Consider the following 19,432-nt stretch of genomic DNA (forward strand, 5'->3'; position numbering starts at 1 on the left):
TGTGAGGTCACTGAAGCTGCTGCTGGCAACCAGATAATTAGTGGGGTGTTAATTATTCCCAGGGGGCCCCAGTGCCACCCTGAGCCTGCTCATTTACAGACGAGGGCACAGAAGCCACTCAGAGTATTAGTGGCAGACATGGGACTGGAATCCCTTTCTCCAGCCCCGAGAGCCTCCCACCCGGGGCACCACCTTCTAGGACTTACCTGACAGTCCACGCTTACTTGGCGACAGTCTGCTTTGGGGAAGGGGCACCCGGGCCAAGGCTGCCAGCTCAGAGATGAAGCTCTGCTCAGCTTCCTGAATGCAAGGAGGGAGGGTCAGCTGGGGGTCCCTTTGCCTGGTCCCGCCTCTCCACTGCAGCGAGGCTGACGGGACTGTGTCCCTGGGAGCACACGGTACCCCCAGCAGCATCCCGGAGGGGAGCAGACCTAGGGGAGGGAGGGAGCCAGTGTTTTCTAGCTCCTGCTGGAGAACTGTCCATCCTCACTCACACCAGCTGAGGCCCCCATTCCACAGATGAGAACGTTGAGGTGGGGGCTCCATGAGGGCCACAGAGGTGGAGCAGCAGAGTCGAGATCTAACTCGCTTCTGCCCAATTCCAGGCTCTGAGTTCTTGGCTGCCAAGACTGTGGGTTAACACGAGCATGGATGCCGTGACTTATTGACTGTAGGATGCTAGATGGTGACGAAGCTCTCAGTGTCCCCATCTGTAACCGGAATACAGCAGCGAGCCCATCCTTGGCTGTCAGAGGGCGACATCAGAAGGCGCGTGTACGGCGCTCGGTTCGGTGACAGACCCTCTGTTAGTAAGCGTTCCCTGCCTTTACTGTCATCTCACCATGGCCGCACTGGGGGGTGAAGACTCCTGCCGGCCCCAGGGCTCACGGTCAAGCCCACGGCCAGAGACAACCTCACTGAGCCAGGGCCGAGGTGTCTTTGCTGCCCTGTGGTCACAAGAGTGGCGTTTTGCTGCTCCGTTCCTCTGGCCCACCCCACCCACATTGGGCAGGCACTTTGCTGAAACTCCTACCTGCAGCTGGGCCTCGAGCTGGGCTTCCAGATGATCCACAGCCCTTGCCTTCTGCTTCCAAGCATCCAGGCGGACCCGCCGGTGCACGGTGAACTGGGCCAGAAACGTTTTCCGCTGCTCCTCCATCCTGGCAGAAGGAACGGAGGCCATCAGCACTGCCCTTGCTGGCCGGTCAATCAGAGACCCAGCACAAGTTCTCCAGGGACCTGCTGAGTCGTGGGAACTGGTGGCCAGCAGCGGCCCATGAGCCATGAGACAAGGATGGCCTCCACTGATTTATGGTGCCTGCGCAGGGGGTGACAGCGGCCACCAGGGGGCTGACTCATCATGAACGCAATTCACACTCTGGAGTTTCCAGAATCCCGCAGGCCTGTTTTTCACTGGGCCCTACCTGATCCTTGGGGATATCAGCAGGACAAAGAGTAGAATCTTCAGGGTGGGAGCAGCTCAGAGAGGGGGGAGTCCCCGGGGTCCCCCAGCTGCCAAGTGATTAAACAGCAAGTGGCCTCTTCATAGGAGAAATCATCGGAACCCAGGGGTAGGGGGGCATGCTCCTGAGAGGACCAGAGGCCCACCAGCTACCCATCCATACTGAAAACGTAAACTAGAATGCTCATTGCCAAGCACTCGGCATTTGACAAATCCTCAATACGGGAGCCCCAGGCCTCTGAGGGGGGCAGGGCTCCGAGCTGGGGCCGCAGGGAGGTCGCTGATCTGCAGACAGCCCCACCTTGCTTTCAGGGGCGGAGACCCTCCCCCACTCCATCCCAATACCCTCCCTTCCTGGCCTGACCCTCCTCTGACCCTCAGCAAACAGGCACGATTCCATCCCATCCACCGCGTTTGCATAACTGCCCTCTGCCTTTTTCTTTCCAATCTTCTGTGAATGCTTTTCCAAACGTGCTGAATTTCTGGCCCTGAATAGAGAAGCCCCCTCTGGTGTCCGCAGGTGGCTGTTTATGGTGTTCACCTGAAGGCACGTTTCACTTGGCTTTTGCTTCATGCTCTTCTCTTGGCCAGTAATATCTTTCCCTTCTTCTTTGTATTTGCTTGGCAAACTCCTACTCATCCCACAAGACCCCTTCATTAATCCATCCACCTCCCCTCCTTCGATTATACATAAAAATATCTCTGGCCTGAGTTTGGAAGGTGCAGGTGCAAGGAAGGGACTCACAGTGCCTGATCGCATGAGGGGGCCCTGTGAGCTGGGGCTGGGGTGGGGGCCGAGGGAGAACACATCATCGGATGATCTGCCACTCCGCCACTCCCACACCCTCGGGGAGGCTGCATTCATTTCCTGGGCCTGCTCTAACAAAGGACCACAAGCTGACATGGGGCACATAACAGAAATCTATTGTCTCACGGCTCTGGTGGCCCAAAGGCTTCCATCAAGTTGTTGGCAGACTGTGCTCCCTCCACAGGGCTAGAGGAGAGCCCCTTCCCTGCCTCTCCCCACTCCTGGTGGCTGCCGGAGCTCCTGGGCTGGTGTCCACACCAACCCGACCTCCACCTCCATCCTCCCGTGGTCCCGTGTGTGATTGAACCTCCCTCCGCCCCACTTGCCGTTGGATTTAGGACCTGTGGAAATAATCCAGGACGATCTCTTCTCAAAAGCTTCAACTGGATGACGACTGCAAAGATCTTTCTTCCAAATAGGTCACATGCACTGGCTCCAGGGATTAGGACACGGGCAAATCTTTTGGGGGACCCCATTCAGCCACTAGGTGGCTTCTTGCTGTGAGCACCTTGTCCCTTGCCTGTTCTGTCAACAGGCCTGGTCACTCTTGGCTGCCACCCACTTGGGACTTGGCTAATGGGAGCGGCAGGCTGGGGGAGCACCACAAGGGGAGGGGTCCGAGTGGGGCTTTACCCTGTAAGGCCTGGGGAGTCAAGAAAGGGTCGAGGGCAGTCTGAGACCTGGCTGTCTTGTATTTCTGTGATGCCCTCACTGCAGTGTGGACGGCAGGACAAGATGGGAGCCCGGAGGCCACAGCTCTAAGCCGGGAGGGGAGTGACAAGGATCTGAGACAGGAGAGTGGCCGAGGGAGGAGCCATGCACTGCACAGTCCTGCCTGTGGATGGACAGCCGTGTAGTGCCCGGCCCCAGAGCATGATCCCCTTCAGGACTGCTGACCCTCCGGCATCCCTTCCGCTAAGGGAGGTCTGCCTGTAGGGTCTGAGGCACCTGGACAAGGTACATCAGCTCTTAAATCCCTTATTCTTAGACTTCTATCTGAGTATGGAAATGGCGATTTCAAACACCTCCGTTTGGTACAGTTCTGATGGCAGAGGTGTTCCAATCTCAAGGGGCACTGGGCACAGGGCAGAAGGCACCGTGGTGACGACTCTGCTAGTGGGGAGGGACGTGGGGGTGCTGGCCATGTGCCACCCCCCCCCCACCGCCGTTGGCGCTGCATGGGAATATATCAGTGTGGCTGGAGCTACTGCAACCTCACTTCACAGATGGGGAAGCTGAGGATTGGGGTGGGAAGGGACCAAGCTAGTGCGTGGCTCTCAGAAAGGGCCCTGCCACCGCACGGTCACTGGTGTCCCTCAGACGGGCCTTCCCACGATCACAGTGCTCACCAGAGATGCAATAATGGAATCTGCCATTGGACAGAGAACTGTTTTGTGGGCTCATTCTCGTGTTGCAGACGAGATAATCAATTATCTGTTGTGACGACACGGCTCTGTCCCCAGGAGTTCTGGCCAGCTTTCACTAGGAACTTCGAGTAACTGGGCAGGGCGGGAAGGATACCGACGGCCACCTAGGAGGCCATCTAAGTCACAGTGAGCCTCGGTCTCGCACCCGCATCCTCCCTGGGCTCTGCTTCCCTCACCCATAACCCTGGTGGAGTTGGACTGGGGGTGGCCGAAGCCCCTCCTCCTAGGTCACGGGGGTCAAAGTGAAGCCCTCAGACTACATCCACCATCATCCCTGGAGAGGAGGAGTGTGTTAACAATTCAGATTCCTGGGGACCCTCTCAAAGCCCCCAAGTCTGAGTGTCCAGGTGTGGGGCCCGAGACCTGCCCATCCAGTGGAAGCACCAACAGACACAATGCTGCCCGCACTGGACAGTCTCGGGTCCGTAGGTGGATGGATCTGCCATGGTCAAGGCAAGATCGCACCTTGCAGCCTGATGGCAGGACACCTGCTGACCACAGCTGACGGCCCTTTGGAGGATTTGTAGAGAGCAGATGTAGGACATAGTCTGACCCAGGGGGCCCTGTGGATCTTGGTTCCTAAACCAACTGTCAGACAGAGGCTGGAACTGATCGTGTGGCATGGCGCAGAGCCCACACCTCCACCATGCCGGGCGGTGATCATTCTACTGCTGCTTCCAGCTGCCGGGATGCCTCTGCTTGGACAAGGGACCCATACCCCTGCCCCGCCGTCCTGCGGGGACCCTCCCCACCCCCATCAGAGCACCTGTGCCAATTTATTGCCGTTTGCCTGTCCATCTCTCCCCCTAGGCTGTAAGCTCTGGGGTGACAGGTGCTGTTCCCAGGGGCTAGCTGTGAGCCTAGCGAGGGAGGTGCTTACAGGGGAACGTTGAGGCAGCACTCACAGCCCCTTGCTCCCCGGGAGGCTGTCGGCGCATCCGAGGACAGTTTCCTCCCAGGTCAGTGGCTCCTTACGCCAAGCCGCTGTGTCTATGTCTTAGGGCATTCTCTGACCCTCGGGGGCCGGCCAGATGGGCTCGTGACATCACACCTCCAGGGCGGGCCCTCAACGCATGGAAGCAGGGCAAGATGGACAAACCCTTATTTTCCACGTCCCTTGCTGGCAAAATTGGAAGCTGAATTTTACACAATCTCTCAGGAGGTCCGGAGTGGGCTTGAGCCTTGGGTACTGTGGAAACACCTCACTGTCCTGGGGCCAATCTGCTTTGTTTTCTATTGTGGTCAGCCACACAGTGTCCCCCACAGGTGTCCCTAATCCCCGGAACTCGTGAAGACGTTACGTTTCATGGCAATCAGCTCCTTGCAGGCTTGATCAGAGTCAGCAACTTTTAAGATCTGGAGATTATCCTGGATTATCTGGGTGGGTCTCAATCATGGGGATGCTACCAGCAGAGAAGTTTCTCCAACCGGAGTCAAGAAAGACAAGGCTGAAGAGGGAGGCAGAGCACAGGAGAGAGGCCGCTAGGAGGTCAAGGTGGCCCCCAGCCGACAGCTGCAAGGCAATGGGACCTCAGTTCCGCCAGGAACCTGGCAGTGCCAATAGCCCAAGGAAGCCTGGAAAGGGTCTTCCCAGAGCCTGGACAAGAGCTCAGCCCAGCTGGCTGACACCTTGGTCTCCCTCACTGGCCTTTCCGGGGTGACCTCCAGAGTAAAGAGCCTGCCCCCATCCTCGTGTCAGAGTTGGCACTGGGGGAACACGCCGCACCCGGACTCCTTCTTTCCCTTGTGCCATGCCCTTCCAAGGGGCCGAGAGTCTAGCCGGGAGCCAGATAGAGGCACATGGGCCTCCCGAACCAGACAGGTACAGGCCCCATCAGATGCCAAAAGGGGGAGCTCACCTCTGACGGACCGCCTTGCAGGCTTTGCCAGCTCCACCCGCCATTGGGGTCCCTGATGAAGACTCCCCGTGTCCTTGCTTTGTCCGCAGCTTGTAATTCTCCGTTCTCTCACCTAAACCATTCAACACACGAGATTGGAGGCATGTCTGGGGACCACGTCTGTGCCAGGGCTGGGGCGGGGCTGGGGCACAAAGTTCAGCGGGAGACCTGCTCTCGGAGTATATGTGTTTACCCAGCACTCACGCTCGCCCTGGGAAATCCCCCAGATGCGCGAGAAAGCGTGGCTTCCCTCACAGACCCTGCGCCCCTGGAGGAGGGGGAGGAGCTTTCTAGAACGTACAGAGAGGTTTAACCTGGATGGTCTCTAACCTGGGTGATCTCTAGGAACATAACCTTCTGTGGCTGTTCAATAACGAAGTACCGAATGAAGCCAGAATTGCCCATGGGGCCAGTTAAGTTTATCATTTCAATGCATTGATGATGATAGAAATCCTCACATTAGAGCTGGGGTGTCAGGGAAGCAGGAGGTCAGAGCTGAGAGGATGCAGGGAGAGTGAGCCCAACCCTAGCCCCACAGATGGCTTGGAGGGTTAGTAAACACCCCTGAATGCTCAGCGTGACAGCGTCGTCTGTCTCCTGCTGGCCCGGCCCAGCCCAACCCTTACTCTGGAGAACAGTGAAGTATCCAGAGCCACTGGGCATGTCCCGCCCACGGCCTGTGGGGCTTCCTTGAGGAGGGGGCCGTACCTTGCAGGGTCTCCAGATGCTGGAGTCTCCTCTCCTCATGGTCCTCCATGACCCTCCTAATTTGCTGGTAATAGGCTTGCACGAGCCTGTCGACCCCAGAGCTGGTCACGTAGACACTCTCCACAGCCGCCTCTGTCAGTGTCTTCTGTGGCAAGAGGCAAAAGACTCAGCCAGGAAGTCACACGCGGGGTCCCCTGACTCCCCTCATCCAGGTACTTGGCTTCCACAACTCCCAACCTTGACTCGTCAGGGAGCAAGCAGAGTGTGCTTGGTTTATACCTTTCTCAGTGACCTTATTTCCTTAGGCAGGGGTGGTCTGGGGCTGGCCGTATGACTCAGTTCCAGCCAATGAGACACAGTGTTAGGGAAAGACTGAAGGGGGACCTTCCCTTTACAAATGTGAAGGCAAAGCTTAGTGTGGGGGAAGATTTTGGTGTTTTCTTCTTTCTGCCTGGAATGCAGATCTGATGTCTGGAGGGGAAGTGGCCATTTTGAGACTATGAGACAGCAAACTAACATCAAGAATGGTGGAACGGAAAGAAAGAGTTGGTGCTTAGTCACATCACAGAGCCTCTGTGCTAGCTTGGAGCCACCTACCTCCACGTTTCTTGTTATGTGGGATGAATAATTTATATTTATTTGCCATTTTAGCATGTCTCTATTATAGGCAGCAGTACGCATTCTCAGGTGATAAACCTTCAGGCCCAAAGTGGAGAGGAAATGCCCCCTCCTCAGGGACGTGTTGGCTGTGCACTGGCAAAGCCACCAAACTTTACTTCACAAGATGATGGGCGAAAGTCAGACTCAAGGGTTCCCATTTCAACAAACATTTATTGAAAGGTTCCAGGCTTTGGGGGAAAAAAAATGCCCATTTATTATCAAGCAGTTACTGCTGTGGGGTTGATTACACTGTCTCTAGAGCTATTCTGTTCACTTATTCTCCAAGCATCATCTGAGAAATGTACCCTGCTTTTGCAGGCATGTGTAGAGGCTGTGGAGGTGAAGAGGGTGGGGGAGCAGGTCTGAGCGTCTGCAGCTCCCATGGCCCCGCTCATCCCTCAGCGTGTCCTGTCTCTCTCCCCCTGTGCTGACTTGGGCATTCTCACAGAGGGGCTCCGACTCCACTCCTCCAAGGACCTTGGACCTGGCCTTGCACTTCCGGTCAGGAGTTGCCACTGATGGCTGTGGCCTGCCTTCACTTCCATTTAGAACACGGAGCCAGAACCAGAGTGGGGAGACAGGAAGTCCCTCTTCTCCACCTCCCTCCCAAGTCAGTGGATCCACCTGCACAATCAGGCCTTCTGTCCTGCCTCCCTGCCACGGGGGGGCACTGTCTGCTCCCCTCTGTGTCCTGCCCATCTGCTGGGAGGTGGTAAGTCCCACGGAGGGGAGATGCTGTCTGCCTGGATCACTAGCCTAGCGTCTGCCATAGGGCTTGGGGACAAGAAGCCCCGTGACTGGAGCGTGAATAAAGAAGCATTTTTCCAGAAATGGAACACCTGTTCTTTCTTGTAGGTGTGTGGGGGGGGGAGAGCCGTACCCTAGCCTGACTAAGAGCCCCTCTGGGAAGGGATGCCATGCTTACATTTATTCCATTTTCATGCTGTGAGCTCTTATCAGGTAAGAGGTGTAGAATATTAGGGCAAGGAAGTGACCCTACCAATGTCACAATCCAGGCACAGCCAGGATGTCTGGATTGCGTGTAGCAGACCTGAGTATTTGGAAGGAGAGGGGGCATCCCAGCAATGTGGGTCCAACTCTTTGCCATGTGTGTTGGTAAAGTGACTGTATTTGAAGGGACGAGCTCATGAATGAAGCCCACAAGTGTCCGGGCACATCGCAATGACAGCTGGCTGTTACAGATTTCAAATCTGTGGCACCTGCTGTGCGAGCCAGCCACGGACACTCTTACTGTGGACATTGGTCACAAGTGGACATGTCTCATCTTTCCTTATGGTTCAAGGTGAGAGGCAGCAGAGGGGAAACAGAGCATATGCTGGCCATGCAGGCGAGACTGGGTTCCAGCCCCAAGTCAGCCACTTCTTAAATCTGGAAGGCATTAAACATGTCTTGCCCATGATTAGCCTGTTTTCCCATCTGAACAAAGGAAAGGAAACTAAACTTTCTGTGCCATGTTTTGGTGCAAGCCTGGTGAGATAGGATCCACACAGGTGGACTCAGAAGTACAGTGCTCCCTACTTCTGACCATTGTTATTTTTATTTCTATGGCTTATCATCGTTGCCCATACAAGGAGGAAGCCACGCCCTGCCACCCACACCCCATCCCAATCCCTCTTGCCCCTCGGGTTCCCCTCACACCTGGAAGTCGTCCCTGTCCTTGGCCCAGCTCTTGGTGGCTGTGTTCCGAGCATGCCCCAGCAGCACCTGTCCGATGGCTCGCTCTGTGTGCTGCTGCAGGAGCCGCCCGACCTCCTGGGCCTCGGCCAGGAGCTGCTGCTGGAGCTGCAGCCGGATCTGCTGCCCCTCCTCCTCCAGCCTGTTGGCCTCCTCCATGACCCGCGCCTCCTGGAGGGAATGGAAGAGGGAGAGCCCCCGCTGCTGCACCTTGGGGAAGCTCTGGCCGGGGCCTGGACCGGGAGGGGCCAGCCCAGCGCCCCAGCAGGGTTGAGGAAGGGACTGAGAAAGGGCAGAAAGTGGGGACCTCTGGGCTTGCAAAGTCAACAATGGATGAGCAAGGGTGTCTGCTGAAGAAATCCCCCCCAAGCATTTACTGAGCACCGACTGTGTGCCCAGTGCCATCTGTGGCCTCTCACACCTACAAGAATTTCCTCATTCTTCCAAAACATCATGAGGCCTGAACACTGGGAGTGATGAGGATATAGAGGCCCAGAGACACTAAATAACTTCGTAGAAGTCATACAGCAGAGCTAGGTTTCGAAGCCAGAGCTGAGTCTGAGCATAATCTGGGATGTCACGGAAGCCAGGGCAGGGAACCAGCGCTGGAGGAGGAGGTGAGGGGGGTCAGGGGCAGGAGGGCCAGTCCTGCCTGCTTCCCATGGAGATCTCCCGGGCAAAAGGAAAGTGACCGTGAGATTCTCCCTCACTAACGGATCAAAACACCAGCTGCTCCAATAGCTCAGTGGCTCCACGGGAGCCATCAGCCTGCTTGGGTTTAAATCCCAGCCCCACATATTACAAATCCTTTCTTTCAACTTGTTCAAACCTTAAAACAGATCACAGGACCCCTTCCTCCCAGCACCCTGATAATGATGGTATGGGTCTGTTTTCTGATTTCATATCTGTGTTTCGCATAATTCTCAATATAGCAGACACTAAAGCCCTCTCGCACACCTGGTACCCCCCACCCCAATCCCCCTCAGGAGGCTGCCATTGTCTCACCCTGCACCAACAGAGGCGCCAAGATTTGGGCTTTGGCAACCATGGCTGAGACTGGAACCTGATGGAGTGGCATTGCCTGGCTGGGCCGGTAGGGGGCGGACATGCCGATCTTACCAAGGCTCTGAGTAGCTGCCACTGATGTTCATCCAGACACTGGGAGGAGCCCTGCTCCAGGGCATGCTGCTCACGCAGCTCCTGGAGAAGGCTCTTTTTCCCGGAAAGTCTCATGTGGGTCAGCGTGGTGATGGCGCTGCCGCGGAGAGCCAGCCTCCGGAGGGCGGAGCGCAGCAGCAGGTCATGTCCCTGCAGGATGCACCAGGTGGACCTTTGAGGAAAGTGGGCACGGGGCTGGGAGTCAGTGCTCTTGGCTTCACCGAGCGTGATGGTTAACTTTGTCAGCCAGAATGTTCACAGGATGCCCGAATAGCTGATCAAATATTATTCTGGGTGTTTCTGAATGAGATTAACGTTTGGGTCAGTAGGCGGAATAAACCGGACTGCCCTTCCTAATGTGGGTGGGCCCCACCCAGTCAGTGGAAGTCCTGAAGATAAGAAAAGGCTGAACCTCCCATGGGTTGCATTGGTCTGGAATATGGGCTTCTTCCCCCCGCCTTTGGACTCGAACTGAAACATCAGCTCTTCCTGGGTGTCAAGCCTTCAGACTCGGGACTGGAAATACACCACTGTCTCTCTGGGGTCTCCAGCTTGCCTATGTATACATCCCCTGTTCGTTCCATGTCTCTGGACAACCCTAATACATTGAGCTACCAAGAAACACCTCAAGTAGCCCAGCTCCTCAGGGAGCCTTTCCAGAAGGCAGTAGCTTGGAATTGTCCCATCTCATGCTGCCTGTTCTCTTAGACAAGGCTGTTCACCTGTATTCAGCCATTTGTTCTTTTATTCATCTTTTCAACTTTATCCTATCCTGCCCTAAGTTTCTGATGCATATATGCAGCTGTCTTCAGTAGGTATCCACTTGAATTTCTTACATAACTTTCAAAATCAATGCATCCAGAACTGAAACCATAGGCTGTTTTTGAGTTCCCATCCCAATGACTCAAGTGAAGAACCTGGTCTACCAGAGAGGTCCACATTTGGTATTTTCTGACAGCCTGAAAAGCTGAAGAGAGTGTTGGCAGTCAACCTACTAAGGAGGAGAGAACTGGCGAACACTCCAGGCTTTCAGGTGGGGCTCTTGTCCTAAGAATAAGGAATCATCCTTTATGGAAGCTTAATTTTGAATCAGCTACATTCACAAATAGGGTCACAGATCTCCCATTATGTGAAATCCCTGCTAGAATTAAGATAAATCCTTTCTGGAGGAAGATCCCATTATTCAAAACCTTAAACGATCTCTGCAATTTTCAACGACAGGGTCCAGCATTCAATAAAAATAACCAGACTTGTAAACAGATAAGAACTGGTAAAAAATAGAAAGAAAAAATAGACAACAGAAAGACACCTAAAAGATATCAGATATTGAGATAATCAGACAAAACCTTTACAATAGTTATGATGGATACATTTAATAAATTAAATGATAAGATGAAGGATTTCAGGAGATAACAGAAAACTATGAAAATAATCAAATGGAAGTTCTAGAACTGAAAATTCAGTACCAACATTAAGAACAGTAGATGGATTTAACAGCAGATGGGACATTGCTTTAGAGAGTGTGAACTAGAAGATAGCTCAAAAATAAGTATCTAGCCTGAATCACACAGAACAAAAGAATGAAAAATATAGGACAGCATATAAGATGTATGTGGGATATGGTGAAAAAGTCTAATAAAATGTATAATTGGAGCCCTAGAAAAGTAGGGAAAGACTGGGCAAAAGGAATATTAAGGAGATAAAGGCTGAGGATTTTTAAAAAACTGATGAAATAGAGCAAACCAAAGAAGATTCAAGAAGCACTACAAGTTTATTACACAAACAAACAAACAAGAATTACCCATGGAAACCATATGCATGTTTAGGCATATATAATAAACTGATGAAAACCAAAGAACAAAAGAAAATCTTTTTTTTTTGAAGATTTTATTTATTTGATTTGATATTTTATTTATTTATTTGATGGAGAGAGACATAGCAAGAGAGGGAACACAAGCAGGGGGAGTGGGAGAGGGAAAAAGCAGGCTTCCCGCCAAGCAGGGAGCCCGATGTGGGGCTCGATCCCAGGACCCTGGGATCATGACCCAAGCTGAAGGCAGCCACTTAACGACTGAGCCACCCAGGTGCGCCAACAAAAGAAAATCTTAAAAGCAGCCAGAAATAACTGAAATCAGAATATGAAAGATTATCTTTAAAAGCATTTAAAAAATAACAACCAAACTAGGATTCTATACCCAATAAAAACATTCCTCAAAAGTGAAGATGAGACAGACCTTTTCAGACAAATAGAACCTAAGAGAATTTAGGTTCTAGCAGATCTGAAATAAAGACAAACTTTGTGCAAAGGAAAATAATCCCAAATGGAGCCCCAAAGATACAGGAAAGAATCAAGAGCAACAAAAAGGATAAATACGTGAAAAAAACTAAGTAAATGTTGACTGCATAAAATAATAATGATAACATCTCATAGGGTGAAAATAGAGAAGTAAAATACCCACTAAAAAAAGCATACTCTGTGAGAGAGGAATAAATGGAATTAAAGTGTTCTAAGGTGTCCATATTGCCCGGAAGAAGGAATATATTAGTGTATATCAGATTTTGACACATCAAGGATACAATTTAAAATCTTTGAACAACTAAAAGCCCAGTAAAGAATACATAACTAACATGCCAAGTGAGAGATAAATTAAAATTAAGAAAAGAAAAAACCAATCCAAAAGAAGGCGAGAAAGGAGAGAGAACACAGAGCAGCGGAAAACAAACATAAAACAAACAGTGAGATGATAGATTAAAAATCAAAATATAATAATATTAAGATTTACATTAAATATAATCGGACCAAATATTAGTACAAATAAAAGACACAGGTTTCAGGCTGGACAAATCTTCTAATCACTCCCTATCATCTTAGCATGGCTCACGAGGTTTTTCTGCTTGTTGTCATCTCCTTCCCCTATATTATCCAATATGATAGTTATCCACCTACTTCTTGATGTATGCACACACTAGGGTCCTGGAAAAGGCTGGCAACTAGAAAAACAGTTTTATCAAAATAATTTTCTCATATAAAACAAGGAAACACAAATATTCTAGAGGAAGTTGAAAATATGGTACTACACTAATAACTACAGAAAAAGTAAAAAAGAGGGGTGCCTGGGTGACTCAGTGTGTTAAGCATCTGCCTTTGGCTCAGGTAATGATCTCAGAATCCCCAGATTGAGTCCCATATCAGGTTCCCTGCTCAGTAGGGTGTCTGCTTTTCCCTCCCTCTCTGTTGCTTCCCCTGGCTTGTTCTCTCTCTCTCTCTCTTTCTCTCAAATAACAAATAAAATCCTTTTTAAAAAAAGAAAAAATAGAGAAGAATATGGATTTATTAATAAATTGGGAGTGGCTGAAAATGGGGACATGGGGGCTTTTTAAGTGATGGAAAATGTTCTAAATTTGGATCATGGTCATAGCTGAAGAACTCTGTAAATTTACCAAAAGTCATTGAGTTGTAGACTTAAAATAATACATGTAAATTATACTTCCAAAAAAAAGTATTTAAGCAGGTTGCTATGAAAGAGAGCTCTATGAAGTATAAGTATTATTAGCCCATTTTATAGATGAGGAAATTGAGGGCAAGATTTTCCCAGATTAACTCTGATTGCAAGTTTTTTATCCACAGCACTCTGCTATCACTCTTCTCCACATTTACCCTTCCAGATTGGTTGGTCTCAAAACCACACTGTAAGAATGGCAGGGGACAGTTAATGTGCCCACCTAACAGATGAGAACACTGAGGTTAGCATGGAGCTCGCACAAGAGGTAGGCCCCCACTCCTTCAGAAATCTGTACTCACTCTTCACTGAGGCCACCGAGTCGGCCCAAGACCTGGCGGACAATGCCCTCATGGTCATCTTGCAGGTGCGTCTGCAGCACAGAGGACAGGGTATGCTCCTCCATCCACACCTAAATCCAGCACAGAGCAACAGGGGTCAGCTCAAGGTCACATCACCCATCATCGCTTTGTTGGAACATGCCTTTTGTTTCTTGTTTCCAAGAACATTTTCTCCCCTGATTTCACTAAAATTTTCTCTTACAGTTCCTTCTAAAGATTTTTTAAATTTCTAGTTTGCATTTAAGTCTTAAAACATTGAACATTCATTTTCCGTGGCATGAGGAAGGCATCTAATTTTTTCTGCACAAATGGTTACCAGTTGTCCCAGCACCATTTATTAACTTATCTTTTTATGCCTGGCCTGTCATGTACCTTATCTTACACAGTTTCCATGTATACACAAATGTCATTCTAGGCTTTCTGTCTTAGTCTTTGGGTCTGTCTTTTTATTTCTGTATCAACACCATGCTGCTTTAATATCTGTTGCTTTATAGCAAAACTGTGTAGACATTAGGGCAAATTCTCCCATATTCTCTTAAACAAAACTATCTTAGCTATTCTTGGTTGCTTTGCCTTTCATATGTCAAGTTTGCGAAAACTGCCTTTTGGATTTTCTTGTAATTGGACTGACTTTATAGATTAATTTGGAGAGGATCACCATCTTTCCAAGATCAAGTTTCCCCATTCAAGAACATGGCATTTCTCTTCAGTCTTACTTTATGCCTCCAACATCAGTTTATAAACTCCTCCACTAACCTCTTATACATATTGGTCAGGTTTATTTTTAGACACCCTAGAGCTTTTATTCTGAAGAGGATCCTTATTGGTTTTATCACTCAGTGCTCCTGGTATGTAGGAAATTTGCTGGTTTGGGATGATGATTTTGTATCTGGGAAATTTACTGAGCAATCTGGGTAGTTGCAATAGTTTGTAGATTCTTTGGGCTTCTCAATGGAGACCTTCATATCATCCACAAAAACCCTACAAAGGAGCCTCAGATCACCAACGGTGTTGTTTAGATCTTATCTTTACAGCCTGACTTAGGATCCTTTTTTTATTTTTTTTGAGATGGGAGGGGGAAGAGCAGAGGGAGAAGGAGAGAGAGAATCTCAAGCAGACATGCTCAGTGAAGAGCCCAACACGGGACTCGATCCCAGAACCCTGGGATCATGACCTGAGTTGAAGGCAGAGGCCTAACTGACTGAGCCACCCAGGTGCCCCTGGAATTTTCATTAAAGTCAGTCTCTGACTTCTCTTCTAAGGAGTCTACAAGAACCTGTCAGAGTACTTAGTGGGCTAGAACTTCGTAGAAAATTCTCTACAGCCAGGGTGGCTCAGTTGGTTAAGCCTCTGACTCTTGATTTTGGCTCAGGTGATGATCTCAGGGTTGTGTGACTGAGCCCTGAGTCAGGCTCCACACTCAATGGGGAATTAGGCAAAGATTCTCTCTCTCTCTCCCCCTACTCACTCTCTCTCTCTCTCTCAAAAGAAAAAAAGGTAAATTCTGTACAGCCTTGCTGCTCTAATTGGTAAATGAACAGTCACTAAAGTATATGGGGGTCTTTGGTGGGTACTTCAGAATGCAAGTAAAAACAACTGGACTCAAACACAGTCGAGGGGACCAAGGCCATCCAACTCCAAGGTACCTACAATTGTCACACCAACCTCTCCAATGTTATCAAATGCTGGTTCATGAATGCTAAAATTCAGAAGCAACAAGCTGCTTCAGTGGGCTAGAGTGCTGACCTGGTCATTGCTACCTGGTAATTTTGTGACCTTGGGCAAGTTTACTCTTTGTTTCAAGTGCATAATTACCAAGGAGTGAAAGGAAGAAGCAATCAGGGCAAGTCTGGTACATGCTGATGGTTTTGCAGTGTCTTCCCATAAACAGGGCCGGTTTACAGGTGGCTCGTTCTAAAGCCAGCACCTCAGGCAAACATCATCATGCTGAGGGAGGGGGACATTGCTGTTTTAAAAAACACAGTCAGGGCAGGCCTCATTGCGGGGGTGGTCTCATATGAGGGTGACATGGGAGCAAAGACTTCAGCAGAACAAGGAGGTCAGAGGGAAGCCAGACCCTGACATGGAGGGCCTCGTAGGGCATGGTGAGGATCCTGGCTTTACCCCACATGAAAAGAGAAGCCACTGGGGGGTTGTAGCAAAGAAGCGACACAACGTGACTGTGTGTTTTAGCAAAACTGATGTACTGGCAATTATAAGATGCACAATTATTTTAAGTATCACTAAGGGAGACAAATCACTGCCAATTAAATTATGATACATCTCAATGTCCAGGCTGTTAAATGTTTTTAAAATGTGCATCTTAAAAATCAGTGTCATGTGGTATGTTTTTAAAGGATCGCTCTGGCTGGGGGTTGAGAATAGATCACAGCGGGGGTGGGGGGCAGATTCAGGGAAACTGGGGGCCGGCTGTCATGGTGATTGGATGAGAGGTGTGGTACCTGTGACCAGGGGTAAAGGCAGACGTGATGAAAGTGGCTCCGTTCTGGACTAGACAGAAAGAAGAGCCTGTGTGACTTTCTGTCAGTTCCACATTGGGGGTGAAAGAAGGGCAAGTCGAGACAAGCCCAAGGGTTTTGGCCCTGTCAACGGGAAGATGGAGGAAGAGTGTGGATGGAGCAGGTTGGGCAGGAAGACCAACAAGTCTGTTTGGGGGCATGGGATATGTCCATGCCTATTCATCAAATACAGGAAGATCTCAGGCAGAGAGTGGAGTTTGGAATGCATTCTGAGCTGGTGACATAAACGAGGAAGGTGCCGCCCTCAGTCTAAAAACTGAGGGACAGAATCCTGCCGAGAACCATGTAAGTGAGTTTGGAAGTGATTCTCTTCTGGTCGAGACTCCAGATGAGACCCCGGCCACGGGCTGGGTTGCAGCTGTGAGACCCCAAGCAGAGGACACCATGAAGCCATGTCTGGACTCCTCACCTGCAGAAACTGTGGGATAATGAACGTATTTTGTCTTTTTTTTTTTTTTTAAAGCAGAAGTGTTTTTTTTTGTGTGTGTGTTTTTTTTTTAAGATTTTATTTATTTATTTGACAGACAGAGATCACAAGTAGGCAGAGAAGCAGGCAGAGAGAGAGGAGGAAGCAGGCTCCCGGCCGAGCAGAGAGCCCGACGTGGGGCTTGATCCCAGGAGCCTGGGACCATGACCTGAGCCGAAGGCAGAGGCTTAACCCACTGAGCCACCCAGGCACCCCAATGAACGTATTTTGTCTTAAGCCACTGGTGATTGTCATGCAGCCTTAGGACACCAGGACGGATGGTATGTGACCGGATGGGTCACCAAGAAAGTACATGCAAACGGATAGGAGGGCGCCGGGCTGCATCCTGGGCCACTCCAGGGGCCGATGCAGTGAAGGTGAGAAGGAACCAGCAAAGGAGACTGAGAGCTCAGAACAGGTAGGAGCAGGTGCGGTGAGCAGGTGCGGGAAACCTGCCTGCAGTGGGGCTGGGAGAGTGCGGGGAGAATGGGAGGTGGTGTCAGGATTTAACACCTAATGGACTGATGGCCGCGGGGGCTGTTCCTGACAATGGGACAAGCTATGGACCACACCCACCACCATAAGCCCTGTGAAAAGTGCAGACAACCCTATGGCGGTCCACTACTCTCCCACTGAGGCTGTTTCTACCACCACTCAGTAGCTGAAAACAACACAAACTCTGCAGCTTATAGTTCTGCAGGTCAGAAGTCCAAAATGAGGCTCAAGGGGCTAAATCTGAGGTGTCAGCAGGCTCACATGGTTTCTGGAAGCTCTGAGGCAAACTCCATCTCCCTGCCGTTTCCAGCTGTGAAGACCACCTGCATTCCTGGGCGGGCAGGTAGTCCCTTCCTCCATCTTCAGTCCAGCGATGGCTGGCTGGACTTTCTTCTTCCAACCACATCACTCTGACTTTCCTGCATCCCCCTTTCACTTATAAAGGACCCTGGTAATTCTATTGGTTCACCTGGATAGTCCAGGAGACTCTCCCCGGTCTCAAGATCCTGAACTTAACCACATACGTAAAGTCCCTTGTGCCACATGAGGTCCTATGTTCATAGCCACTAGGAATTAGGACAGGGACACCTTTGGGGCGACCCAGCACAGTGGACTGGGGAAAAGCCCAGAAAGCAACATTATGACAGATTACATTTTGAGAACCACCATTCTGCAACCTGTTCCAATTGGGTAATGGGTAATGGACAGATTCCATAATATTTAACAATATTCGTGTTCCCTGAGTAACCGGACACGAAATCGCTACGGCCCTTTGGCTAGAAGACAATGTGGGAAAAGAGTCATACAATCTGGGTGTGTGTTTTATTTTCCATGAAGTTTTGTTGGTGCTTTTCTTCTTAGACTAAATATTCATCTGAATCATAGAAAGCTCATTGCTTGTTTTTATCATCAAGGAGGAAATCTGGTAAGTCAGAATGCACGTGCATCTCTAAATATCTTGTGGCAATTTAAGACAATTAAACAACCAATCAGTAAATTAATTATGACATATACACGTTGAGAAAACAGTCCTGGGTCATACTTAGTCAATCAGTTGATGAGGCCATTAACCACCCTGCTTGCTTCTTACATGCAGAACTCTTGAAACCCTCCTGCACAAGCCACAGAAAATTCACAGGCATGTGTGCACTCACTAAGTAAATAAATAGGAAGTAAAAAACCAGAAACTATGCATTGTCTAATATTTGTTTATAATAACTCAAGGGTTGCAGATGCATTATGGCTATTGATCTAATAATTTATCAGAAATGAATTTCTGGATTTTTTTTCAATGTCAGTATCATTAAATAAGGAGAGAAAAGCTTTGTGAAAGGTCCTACCTTGCATTATCTCAGAGCAACCCTGTTAGGTATTTTGATACTAATTTTTTTTTAAGATTTTATTTATTTTTTTATTTTTAAGATTTTATTTATTTATTTGACAGGCAAAGATCGCAAGTAGGCAGAGAGGCAGGCAGAGAGAGAGGAAGGGAAGCGGGCTCCCTGCTGAGCAGAGAGTCTGATGAGGGGCTGGATCCCAGGACCCTGAGATCATGACCCGAGCCAAAGGCAGAGGGTTTAACCCACTGAGCCACCCAGGCGCCCCAAGATTTTATTTATTTATTCAACACAGAGAGAGACAGCGAGAGAGGGAACACAAGCAGGGGAAGCAGGAGAGGGAGAAGCAGGCTTCCCCCTGAGCAGGGATCCTGACGTAGGGCTCGATCCCAGGACCCTGCGATCGTGACCTGAGCCAAAGGCAGACGCTTAATGACCGAGGCACCCAGGTGCCCCCTGCTCCTTACTTTTAACTCAGCAGCAGAGATTCTGAGACATTTAGCAAGTTTTGCAAGATCCCAGAGATGAATGGGGTTGGGGAAGTCAGATAAACGGCCCGGGGCCAACCAGCCCATGGACAGGGCTATGCTGGCTCAGATCCACGTATCCAGCTTCCAAGGTTAGGGCCCCATCTGCAAACTACAGCTCCCTCTCAAAGGACCTCTCTCCTGTTTGGGGGGCATTCATCAGAGGCACATTAGACTCACATGGCCAGCCTGTCCTCCACCCTCCCCAGAGACTGTAAATTAAGTGGTCTGTGCCCAGGATTGGTGTGAACCCAATGGATTCAGCTTCAACTCCATCCTTTGGAAGAATAGTAAGGTGACCCTGTGATAATTTCCAAAGCTGCATCATTGTTGTTTGTAATGCAGCCACATTTCCTGAGCCCTTGCTGTGTCCCAGCCCCTGGACTTTGAATAAGGGAATGAGAAATGGA

The 19,432-nt window shown here is 50.0% G+C and overlaps 1 protein-coding gene across 7 annotated transcripts in view; it reads right to left on the reverse strand.

Moving 5' to 3' along the window:
- Positions 1–19,432, reverse strand: part of EVC (EvC ciliary complex subunit 1) — a 62,357-nt gene that overhangs the window by 2,417 nt on the left and 40,508 nt on the right. For 4 of the 7 annotated variants that reach the window (XR_013966330.1, XM_080795917.1, XM_080795916.1 and 1 more), the window contains 7 exons: positions 13,619–13,728; positions 9,778–9,988; positions 8,623–8,829; positions 6,304–6,448; positions 5,557–5,668; positions 1,034–1,160; positions 207–300 (listed from right to left, as the gene is read on the reverse strand). Coding sequence is in view for 5 of the 7 variants with exons in the window: in XM_080795917.1 (XP_080652043.1) it covers positions 207–300; positions 1,034–1,160; positions 5,557–5,668; positions 6,304–6,448; positions 8,623–8,829; positions 9,778–9,988; positions 13,619–13,728 (1,006 nt within the window). In the remaining 2 variants the exon portion in view is untranslated. Of the gene's footprint in view, positions 1–206; positions 301–1,033; positions 1,161–5,556; positions 5,669–6,303; positions 6,449–8,622; positions 8,830–9,777; positions 10,117–13,618; positions 13,729–19,432 lie in introns of those variants that run through there. The other 3 variants (XR_013966329.1, XM_080795915.1, XM_080795918.1) reach the window with 2 other exon arrangements.

This window comes from Martes martes (genome assembly GCF_963455335.1).
Source record: "Martes martes genome assembly, chromosome: 2".
Lineage (NCBI taxonomy): Eukaryota > Metazoa > Chordata > Mammalia > Carnivora > Mustelidae > Martes > Martes martes.